Below are 12,049 nucleotides of genomic sequence, written 5' to 3'. Positions count from 1 at the left end.
AGACCATAATCTTAATCTCTTCCAAGGAAAATAGTACTTTGAGCAAGAAATATGCAGTAAACATTGTTAGAAGCGTTATGGCCATTGTCTTTTGTTTGGCAAAATGATCCTTAATCGTTCGGAATATCCATAACCCAACATCTTGAAGAGGCTTGTTTCCACACTCGTTCTTTTTATTCATGGATTGAATGCTCTAAGAAACAAGTTCCTATCCTGCCACTTCAGCAATAACAATGACCATGTGCCCATTTTCTTTGAGCGATTTGGGCCATTGAGATTAAGTTCCATTGTAAAGAAACAACACATTTGCTTGGTTTGTTTGTGCCAAATGAAAAATAAGAAAGTGGTTGTGTAGTTCTGGTTAACTTGCTCCTTGACTCTGTTGATCCACTGCTCATTTTTCATCATGTTTTCAAGGGGATGAGATTCTCTTGATTAATGGAGAGATAAATACTATAAAAGCAAGAGAAAAAATAATATAATAAGACATTTTTATCCTTTTATATATAATGAAATTTTGTATCATTAATGGAGAGTATCGTTTTCAAGTGTGTCATATTCTGCTCCTTAAAGGACACAATGGAAATTTTGTAAATTAAAGCTGCAAACTTTGATGAGCTCAACCAGTAATGAACCCTGTAAGACAGAATGGTGGCTTGTATTATTGTAACGTAATGCTCATACCCCTAACTACCACGAACCAATTCGTAAAAATTGATTCGTGATTCTTACGTATTCTGAAAAGTGGGGGTTGCTGATGCAATAGGAGTTGGAATGACAGAAAACCATAATTTAATATAAGTCTTTCTTTAATAGATAGGTAATTTATTTAACATATAAAATGACATTTTAGTTAGAAATATGAGGAGTTTTCTCATTTAAAAATGGTTATAGATTTATTTTTAAATGTATTTAGTTTAAGTTATTCAATTATTCATTAGAAACATAAATAAGTTTAAAAAATTAAATTGTATGTACTAAATTCATCCAAAATATATATATACCCCAACATGTTATAAATTTGATAGATAACATATGGTGTACCATATATTCGTGCTAGTAGCCAAGAGAATCATGAATTATGTTTGGATGGAAAGGAAAATTTGTGAAAATGGATAATGGTTATTTACGGAAGTTAAGGGATATGTCATAGGAATACTGTATATACCGAGAGAAATAGATAGATGAGAAGACTAAGAGAGGATGAGTGAGTGTAGGAGAGAGAGGTGGTGAGAATGTGTTTGTGTTTTTATGTTTTGACACAAAACATCTCCATTCCATACGCAACCTCGAGAGAGGAAGAAAGAAGGGATAGGATGGTGAGTTGTATTTGATAGGGATCTGGAAAAAGGTTTTGTTCTCATGTGAAGGATTGTCGTGTAGGGAATTCTTATAGATAGGATGGTGGGAGAAATAAGGAAGAAGGAATAGAATTAGGTAAAGCTGGGTGTTGGTTACATAGTAAGCAAAAGTGTAAAGAGGAAATGTGTTACGTAGAAAACTTAATTTTATTCATTAACAAGACACATAGTTTATACAGAATGAAAAATAAAACTAATACAGAAAAAACAAATTCCTACATGATTAGCATAACGAGTCACATAAGTGTTCCAATATGGTAGGTGAAATATTCCTAACAATCATAACTCTTATTGCCTAGAGAATAGAAACATAACTTCTGAGTCATACTAATCAGTACTGAATCACAAAAAGATAGAGTTTCATCATCCTCTATAGGGTTAAGGTCAATCAAGCCCCATGTTGGGAACAAAATGAAAATGGTTTTGGCCGAAACAGATTGAAGTTGAAGAGAGAAGATGATGCCATTTGAGGCAACAAGTTGTACCAGAGTGAGTGTAGTGTAGATGTAGCCAATGAAGTAGTAACACTGACAACTGTATCATGAAAGCTAATCTCTGGAATTCAACGAGAGCAAAAAGTAAGTGTTAAACAAGTAGCATGAGGAGGAGGGTTTGAAACAAGCTGAACTGTTCAGTTCGATAAGCATTGGTTTGAATTGAAACTCGACTTGATTTAGAAACGTGCTATGTTTTCAGCTCCAATTTGGCTCGATTGAAGTTCTTGAATTGTTCGATTCAAATCATTAACTCGAATTGACTTGATTTGTCAAGAGTTCAGTAATTATTTAGTTTAACTCATTGACTTGATTGGTTCAATTTGTTAGCTCGAATAATGATTATATTATTTATTTAGTATGTACAATCAAATATTTTCTCTATGTTATATATATAAATACATATACACAAGTATATACATATATACACATTTATATATATATAACCGAGTCAGCTCAAGCTAAGTAACAAGTTGAGTATCAAAGAAATGTTGAGTTCATTCCATACATTGTAAGCCCTAAATCATGTGTGCTGCAATAAAAAAGAGTGTCTTTTTGTTGTGATTTCAAACGTTACAATTTATCAAAAAGACACTAGTCTAGTGGTGTAAGGCCCCACTAAATTCTTAGATAAATCAAAATGTCAATAGTACAATTTTTGGCATGACAATCACAGATTCTAAAGGGATTAGTTCTTACCGGTGAGAAAATATTCTTGATAATATAAAAAAATGTTACAATTTGAAATGTAATCTCCCAAATAAATAGTAACATTTTTTAATATTGATTATTGGAAAAAAAAACTATTGGTAAAACTGGACAATTAAAGAGTCTGGACAATTAGTTTTTTTTTTTACAAAAAGCACAAATAATAGTCACAAAATTATAAGCATAATAAGTACATTTCAAAAATAACCAGCATGCTCTTATAAACCTTTTATTATTATTCTTTGTTTTGAAATTTTTATTTTTTAAATAGGCTGGAGAAATATAGTTGTTCAAAGTATGTAATATAAACAAACCAACTCATGAACCCAATAAGATAAAATGTATTCGACTCAAGTTCTAGTTGTTTATATAATATACTCAATTTTTATATAAGTTCAATTTATTTGGTTTATGACCAAGTTTATCGAACTAAATAAAAAGTTGAGTTTAGTGAATATCAAATTGGTTCGGTTCATTACCAACCATATTTGTGTCACATGAATAATTAAATTATCACGATTCCTTAGGGAACAAGCAATCTAGAGAAGACAATTCCAACACCATGGTTTATTATCAGATATGTCCACTCGAAGTGGTCAACAATAAAAAACAATGGCATAGGGAGAAAATAAATAATAGATAGGAATGGTAACCAGACGAATCGGGGTTAGATTTATGCTTACCCAACCTTAAACTTGAAATTTGAAATCCGAACTTGAATTCGGCGGGTTGAAATTAACAATATCATCCCCTAACCCGTTAGGTTTTGGGTAACTCAAACCCGACAAAGAACCCAAAAAATTCACACTACCTAAAACTAAATTCTAAAATTTATTATTTGTAGAACAGGAATGAGGAAGTGTTGTTTTTGGGTGAAATAATGGCAAGTGACCTTCTTGTAGCGGGTGGAAGGTGAAATAATAAAGTGGCACAATTGTCATATTTTACCCTAATCCAATCACAACAGGTTTTCTATGTTAAAATTGGGTTGAGTTCGAATAGATACCCATGAATTTGTTTTTCATTGTCATCCCTAATAATAAAGGCAACAAGCTAAGATTGATAGTCACATCACAAAGGGTAAGCCTAGAAGATCACATGAGAAAATTAACATTGATGGCATAGGTAATGAAGATAGAAAAGAGGTGTAGAAACTATGACCTAATAACCTATGATTAAATAAGACAGAAAAGAAAGCACTAAAGTACTAAACTAATAGCACTATACTCATAACTATTTCAATTAGAGCAATTAAATATGAAAATGAAATGAGGAAAAGAAAAATAGACAAAACAAATAACTTACTAAATATAAAGTAAAATCCCATGGATGAGATAAGACTTATTAAAACTTAGTATAATATAAGTAACTAGTTGGAAGACACATAATTAAAAAAAAATATTTAAGATATTCTATCAAATTAAGGTAGGTATGAGATATTTTAGATACACTATGGAAGGAAATCCACCGGACCCAAAAAAACATACCATTTCGCAAGAAACATTTGTATTGATACATCTCAAATGTAGACTACATAGCATCATACTCTATTCATACACGGTTGAATTTACAATATGTTACCAAAGATAAGAGGCCCAAATATTACAATTTACAAACCATGTAGTTTATCTACAACTGTCAAATTAAGGCACTTATCATGCCATCTATGGCAAATGACACTTCTACATGTGACTAAATAGGAGTTTACATAACATGACAAACATGGAGCAAAATTTGCAATGTTAAACAGAAAAGTAATCTAAACACATTTCCTGAAAGGGGCACTTCATGATAATCTTGTCAGCTGAAATCACAAGTTGGATATTTTCACAGTGAAGAACACAGACTCAACTTCTGAACTTACACAGTTGAACAAGGCCTTCTTTTTACACTCTTTTACTTGATGAAAATCTAGTACCTGTGATAAAATCATAAAATCAGACAGATTGCCACGGCGCACGGAGAAAGAATGGATCAAAATTTATCAATTTTTCTTTTGCAACTACACAACTGTTTTTTTCCTTTCCTAAAAATGTGGTTAGAAGTTGTACATTCAGTAGCTTCTGGTTGGACCCAGAGGGTCATAATCGTAGGCATCGCCAACTTTAACGAACCGGCCTTTCACGCGCCTTCTGACGTCAGCACGTTCTTTGCGAGATGCATACCTCACTCTTTTGTCAAACCTAAAATAAGATATAACAGTTTATTTTAGTCAACTCTAGAAATAAAACAAATCCAGTAATTGGGAGAGTGATGTAGTAGCAAAGATTGCAACCACAAGTTGAGGCCAGAACGAAGACTTTGGCCATCGTTACTTTTAGCTCAAATATTTTGCTACTATTTCACCAACACTCTTGGCTACATAAATAGTATAGTAAATTACTCTTTTCTCCCTGGTATTTTGCATTTAACTGCACATGTCTCCCCTCTATTATGAAAATATTTACATTCTATTAAAAACTGCTACAGTCAATCGTAGCAGATTTTTCGACTAACCTGTAAAGCTCATAAGACATTTTGTGGTCAAAGTTCATTCCTACGTTTGTTAATCGTTGCATGTTGAAAAATGGCGGTTCAGTGCACGAGGCTCTCACCTAGTGCTGCGTGTTGAGAAATGAGGATAAACATTGTGTAGCCAAATATAAAATTCACATGGTTGCACACCAACCTGAATTTTCAAAGCACTGTTCCCCTTTTCTCAACATACAAGTCTGAGCAATGGTAGGAATGACACTTGATTATCAAACACCATGAATTAACTATTACGTTGACAGATTTAGTAGCCATGTTTTATAGTAAGTTTTAGCAGTTTCTCCGAGAGTACCGTACAGGTTTTCAAAATGGAGGCTACATCTTTGTAGTACAAAAAAGTGAGGATAGAGGAATTTATTCTTAATAAAATTATTTCACTTTACTTACTTGCGTATCTTCTTCTTTTCCTTATAACGCATGACAGCATTACTGCGGTTAGAAGCAGAATGTAAGGAATTCTCAGGGAAAGGAGAATGCCAAGGAGGCTCTCCCATGAGACGCATTGAAGAAGCTCCACAATCTTGATAGTCTCCAGCATTACTCTCTCCCGCAATTCCAGAAAAGGATATGTTTGATGGGGCTTGCCTTGCCGTAAAACAAATAATTGGTTCAGTTTTTGTACTCAATATGGAATCTGCAGATTCTGCATTGCTGCATGCCGGTTGCATTGCATTGACGAGTTCAACCGATGACTAGACAAAAAATTATAACAAAATAAGCATTGTGTGAAAGAAATATCAAACAATTAAGCCATCAAAAAGGAAACTAAAATGCTATGTCCAGCTTGTCTTATTGTTCACAGTTTAATGCATGAAACATATTTAGCTAAACAAAATACAAGTACCTCATACGGATATAACAGATCTAAGATACGTAAATACACTGATATTTTGTGGTACTTCCTTAACATTTTGCAAATTCCAGATCATCACTACTTAACAACAGCACTTGGATTGTTTGTGTCAAGCAGCACTCATAAAATCTTAAGCTATTACGTGTAAACCGATAAATGATTTTTATAACTAACACCCCTCACCCAGGAATGCTTTAGGCTTCAAGTATCCAGACTTAAAAGAATAGGGGCAGCAAGGATACCCTTCACCATTTGGTTATAAAGGGGTTGATACCATGTCAAGAACCAACTCTCCTAAAAGCTTAAGCTATTAGTGGAGGATCACGATTGTCTAACTATCAGTTTGATCATGTTCCAAAAGAGGTATGAAGTTATAACATCGTGAGAAAGAAATTCTCAGAAATTTGTAAGAATGAAGCCACCAAGCTAATCCCACCTTACAAGCTAAACAATTAGCTATTTGATAGAGAAACTGGGTCAGATTAAATGAAAATGATGTATTATTTGAGAGGAATATCAGTGTGATATCATTAACCGAGATGGATTTATAATTGAAAATGCAGAAATGATGTCAAAACAAGATACGGACGCCATTCGAGAAGCTCTGTAATCTCCCACAAACTTATACCCACTTCTTTCCCTCTCTTATAGCCAAATCCCTCACATGCTTCCCACACTACCCTGCTGCCAAGTATGCAACAAGATGCTACATAAGGTCATACTACCCACTTGCCTATATAGGACAAGAAATGTCTTAAAGACCACACTAAAAGTTAAATACTGCATATTACCACAATAATAGTCATTCTTTCATTATTACTGTTGAGATTGTTGAGATAATTAGAAAATTATATATCTAGCTAGGTTTATATATATGATTATGAAGTTAAATTGTGTATTTATTTTTCTTATTGTCTTACCCTAAAGTTTAAGGGATTCGTGTATGTACTCTTGTACAATAGAGAAGGTTGAGTGCATACAAATCAGTCAAGCATTTAGAAAACCTATTAACCTTTTCAAGTATTACTTTCAGAAGACCAAAGTCAACTTCATGGGAAAATAACCTTATATGCAACATGAGCATATATACAAGGAAGAAGAAAATTTCACATGCAAAGGCTAAGAAAATACAAGGAAGGAGAAAATCTTCTCATTTAATCATTCATCTTTCTCTAATATTACCATCACTTTACTTTAAAACTTTAAAAGCTGTATATCAGCTGGTATGAAATTGTTCGGAACTATGATTAACTTCGCTTTATTACTTTTCAATAGGAGACAAAATGCAAGAAAGGTAAAAATTCTCTCTAACAGCTTCAATGTGCAAAGACGTAGATGTATTATACATTCATATTACAAGCGAGCAAAGACCAAGAATCACATTCCAATGCCAACAAAATGAAGTTCAATACTTCAATATGTATATTCAAAATTCTCTCCACAAGTTTCAATTTTGAAAGAGGTACATATACTATGCACTCACATAGAAATATTCCAGTGCCAAGAGCTTAAAGTTCAACCAATATAGACAAGGCAGTCAAAGACACTAAGTGGCCAGATTCATACAAACACAAACAACCAGGTCTACATTGAATTTCATCTAATCGACTGTTATACTAAATGTTCTTAAGCAGTACGTCAAGTTTACCAAATTTTATACAATTGAAATCTAATTGATACTTCATACATATCAACATATAATATATTTTAGAACATAAAGAAAATTGAACTATAATATTACATACCTATCAATGTCCAGTTTATTTAAACTTCAGTAAGTATGACCATCAAGATATATCACATGATTCAATGGTAGAATTGGTTAAATTCACATTTTACAAAAGTTTTTAATGGTGTAAGCATCCAATACTTAGTGGTATGTATGTATGTATGTGTGAAAGAGAGGAAGACGAAGAGAGAAGAACATATTTTGAAAATGCACAGAAGAAACCAGGTGGACAAGCAAAAAAAAGAAGAAATGAGAAAAGGTGATATAAACCCTTTATCCAATTACAGTGCAAAGGTAACCGGGGATTTAAAGTCACATAAAAGCATGGCTAGAATGCAATTTGCTTAAAAATCCCTGTCAGAACTCAGCATAGGCCCTATTTTTGAATATTTATCATAATAGTTTAGATATTTATAACCACCACATGATCAAATACACACTAGTGAATATACATGAGCATAATTGCATGAAAAATAGGGAACATAACATTTGATACTCTAATGATAGAAAAGTCAAGCTTATCATAGATAAAAGGTGATAAGATTTGAGCACCTCAGCAACAACAGCACCTAGACAATCGGAATCTTCAGCAGATATGTCCTTTATCCCAAACAAGCTATCAAATCCACCATTTTCAAAAAGCTCTTCTGAATGAGTGAGAGTCATGCCAAAAAGTTCATCGTAGTTCTCAAGATTTATATCCGCTTCACCCATTTCAAAATCAGGATACATATTATCTTCACATATTGAAGGGCACTTTGTACCAGGACGGTAGAACTGCATATTAATTGCAAAAAAAAAGTACCTAAGTAATTTGAGGAAATTATGACAGTATTAATATAGAAAATTAAACTCGTGTGACTGATTTCAATTATGGCCTGTTAGCTAAGCTATCCATGTGATGGAAATTAGAAATAGGCCAGATTTTCTGATTTCATGTTAAAGATACCAGTAAAACGGGAAACCTAAAATTAAAGTGAAATCAAGATAAAACTTTGACCAAGTAACAACAAAAACAAAACAGGTTTCAATGTTGCAATAATAGTGATATAGAAAATGAAACAAACACAAAATTTGAGAATTAGACAGAAGGAATTAAGATTTGGGGAAAGGAAGGGGACGGACACGAAACAAATTGACAAACAGGAAGGTTTCAATTTCATTCCCTCTGCTATTGCGACATGTTCATTACATCTACTGTTGGTTATGAGAATAATGAAGACAATGATAATAAGGCATTCAGCTATACCTTCGGCAGACATTGATTTGAAGGTCCAGCTGGATGGTCTGGAACAGGAGATTCTGTGCTCGACTCAGACTTAGATGAAGCACCAACCCCAGACTTATCCTTACCAGGTAGATTATTAACTTGATCTGAACCAGTCACATTCTGATTTTCAGGAGGAACCCGAGAACTCGTGTTGCTGTTCTCATTAATACTCATTAAACCTAGTTCCTGCTCACATGAAGACCCACTCATAGAAGAGATATCTAAGATAAATGACCATATAGAAGACAGTTCTTCTGATGATGGACAGCCAGAGTAGCAATTGATTGTTTGTCTCTTATGCGTTGAAGACGATGTAGACGAACCATGACCCAGCCAATCACAGTTTTGACAAAGTGAAACTTTCTCTTCAGCACATCTCACCACGGCAGGTTGTGAATTACATCTCTCACATAAAAGGGTTCGCGAGTGACGCTTCGAAAGGGAATTAGCAGAGTGAACATTTCTATCGCATGACAAACATAAGCATGCAGCATCAGAGCGGCAGTACACCATGGACCTTTGGTCTCCACAAAAGTCACATGTATAACCCATCTTTAAGCCGACTCTATTCTCGCTCCTTACTCTAAATACAGAGTTCTCTGATTACTAACCTCTATCCAAACAACAAAATCTTCTCACAAAACAGAAGTCCCTCTTATCTGAAGATGCGGAACTGGAATTCTTTCGTTTCACTTGCAAGCTGTCCGACAATCTGATATTGAAAGTGGAAATGGAGAACTGTAAATTCAGAAGTTGCCAAGAAACAAGTTAGAATTTTAAAATGAACAGATACTAAGCAATATAGAGGAAAAAAGAAAAAGAAACGGCTATTTATTTTTCATTGGTCTGGGATCTTCTATTTCCAGAAATCACATTGGATCTAGACTAATTCAACCAAAATAAAAAATAAAGGGAAAATAAATAAAGGCTGGAGTAACAAACTCAAAATACTATATCACATCAGCAAGAAACTATGCAACAGTAAATAATTCTTTCAAAATAATAGTAGGCAATTATAATTGAGACAGCATCACCTAATTAATAATAATTGATTAGTACAACTTCCACAGGGAACTTAGATTTGAAAGTAAAAAGTCATATAAATGAAATTTTGCATAGCAAAATTATCATATCATTTTATCTATAAACAAGGGCATTTTCCATCATCATTGAAGAAAATCAATAGAATTAAAACTTAACTGGAACTTCACAGAACCCTTAAAAAACATCATTCACTGGATATACATTAAAAGAAACAGATCAATTATAAAAGAATCACCATAGACCAGGATAATAATCAGTCTGCTAAAATTTTCAACTTTTCATTTTCTTAAGAACCTGAGAAAAGTTTCATGCCCAGAAAAACATGAACTTTGAAACACTAAAAAAACAAAAACAAAAACAAAAAACAAAACAAAAGATGAGAACACTTAGGGAAAGTACAAGGTAAAAAAATTACCTTAAGGAAAGCAAATAAGAGAGGACAAGATCAGTAAGCAAAAGGGCTTTGCTTTTTCAGGAGAAAAAGAAATGATATGCTTTTTATGTTATACTTTTCAAGAGAACATTGACTTATCTCTCTTATTACTATTTTTGTGTTTCTCTCTCCTCTGTCTTCCTTTTGTGTTAAGAGATAGATAGGAATTTGCAAGATGAATGGATAGATAGATAGATTTAGATGAGATATGAGGAGATATTTGTGTTTGTTATGAAGAATAATGCATTGTGATATTTATGGTATGATATTTGTGGCTTTAGATATGTGACATAAGCCAAAACTGATAAAAAGTGCAATCAAAAAGTGTAAAAAAATATAATGCATGTGGGACCAAGTACTTTTCATAGTGATAGAAAAAGGTGGGGGCTTCCCTTTATGGGTCCCCTCCCACGAGAAACAAAAGTTGCAACTTGCTACTGCTATGCTATATTTCATGGACTTTCTGTCCTTGTTTGTTAGTGTTATCATGGAAAAGTGCATATAATGAGTATTATAAATTAGATATTATAAATTATTATTTTTCTAATTTTCTCTTCAGTTTTATTATTTAATAAAATTAGTTCATGTATAAATATATTGTTAAGTTACTCATAGCTAATAAGAACAATGTTGCAAACAAGTCATTCAGCAATTTATTGTTTTGTGCAATTTAATCGATTAAGTCAATGTTTTAATCGATTAACTGGGCGTTTTCCAGAATATGGCTTTGGTGCAACACATATTCAACCCCTTCTAGGTGTATTCTATCCATTGATACCTAACAAATGGTATCAGAGCTAGTATGACGTGTTAGCTCAACCGCATACGCGTGATCCTTAAGGGAAAACAAATGGGTTCCACCAACCCCTTTGGCGGTGATGGCGCACCCATTAACCGCCCTCCCGTATTCAGTGGTGAAGGATATGCCTACTGGAAAGTCCGCATGAAAATATTCATAAAAGTCATTGACTCAGATATTTTGGAATCAGTAGTCAATGGGCCTTTCGTTCCACAACATTTAGTGGACAATGAACCGAAGGAAAAACCGAAAAGTCTATGGACCGATGATAAATGTAAAAAGGTTCAATACAACCTTCGTGCTAAAAATATCATCACATCGGTCCTATCATATGATGAATTGTTTCGGGTTTCGCAGTGTCAAAATGCCAAGGAAAAGTGAGACACTTTACAAGTGACTCACGAAGGCACTAGCGAAGTCAAGTGTGCCAGGTTGAATGCCCGGACACATGAGTATGAGTTGTTTCGTATGTTACCGAGTGAATCTATCATTGACATGCAAAAACGGTTCACTCATATAGTAAACCATTTAATTGCTCTAGATAAATCTGTTACCAAAGGAAAACTTACAAATAAAGTTTTACGTTGTCTTGACAAGAGATGGCAACCTAAAGTTACAGCTATCATGGAATCCAAGGATCTTGACTCCATGCCTTTGGTGACATTATTTGGAAAGCTTCAAGAGCACCAGATGGAGCTTGGACACTTGACGATGCACGAGGAATCAGACCGCAAAAAGAAAAGTATATCTCTTAAAGCAACAACGTCTCAATCTACAGAAGAGAAAGAAGATGATGAGTCTGATTCAGATATGGATGATGAAACAT

General features: G+C 33.7%; 1 protein-coding gene across 3 annotated transcripts; it reads right to left on the bottom strand.

Annotated features, from left to right (window-relative positions):
• Positions 1 to 4,389: 4,389 nt before the first annotated feature.
• Positions 4,390 to 10,637, bottom strand: LOC109339031 (zinc finger protein CONSTANS-LIKE 10-like). 3 transcript variants are annotated; one of them, XM_019576399.1, is made up of 6 exons: positions 10,407 to 10,637; positions 8,927 to 9,685; positions 8,230 to 8,454; positions 5,483 to 5,787; positions 4,615 to 4,746; positions 4,390 to 4,481 (listed from the first exon to the last, which is right to left on the bottom strand). In XM_019576399.1, exons 2-5 carry the CDS (start codon positions 9,497 to 9,499, stop codon positions 4,617 to 4,619), a joined length of 1,233 nt encoding a protein of 410 aa, XP_019431944.1. In that variant the 5' UTR covers positions 9,500 to 9,685; positions 10,407 to 10,637; the 3' UTR covers positions 4,390 to 4,481; positions 4,615 to 4,616. The 3 variants fall into 3 exon arrangements, with proteins under 3 accessions (XP_019431944.1, XP_019431942.1, XP_019431943.1); XM_019576397.1 differs by lacking the exon at positions 4,390 to 4,481 and having other exon boundaries at positions 4,538 to 4,746; XM_019576398.1 differs by lacking the exon at positions 4,390 to 4,481 and having other exon boundaries at positions 4,538 to 4,746; positions 8,927 to 9,659.
• Between the last annotated feature and the right edge of the window lie 1,412 nt (positions 10,638 to 12,049).

Source organism: Lupinus angustifolius, unplaced genomic scaffold (assembly GCF_001865875.1).
Source record: "Lupinus angustifolius cultivar Tanjil unplaced genomic scaffold, LupAngTanjil_v1.0 Scaffold_51_104, whole genome shotgun sequence".
Taxonomy (NCBI): Eukaryota; Viridiplantae; Streptophyta; class Magnoliopsida; order Fabales; family Fabaceae; genus Lupinus; species Lupinus angustifolius.
The sequence above is the reverse complement of the archived record's forward strand: the minus strand, read 5'-3'. Positions and strand labels throughout refer to the sequence as shown.

Excerpts from the sequence above, each read along its gene's own strand:
- LOC109339031 (XM_019576399.1), bottom strand. The coding sequence starts at position 9,499 with ATGGGTTATACATGTGACTTTTGTGGAGACCAAAGGTCCATGGTGTAC. Across the intron at positions 5,788-8,229 it reads TAGGTGCTGTTGTTGCTGAG|TCATCGGTTGAACTCGTCAA; the intron begins GTGCTCAAATCT and ends TTTTTTGTCTAG. Across the intron at positions 4,747-5,482 it reads GAAAAGAAGAAGATACGCAA|GTTTGACAAAAGAGTGAGGT; the intron begins GTAAGTAAAGTG and ends ATCTTATTTTAG.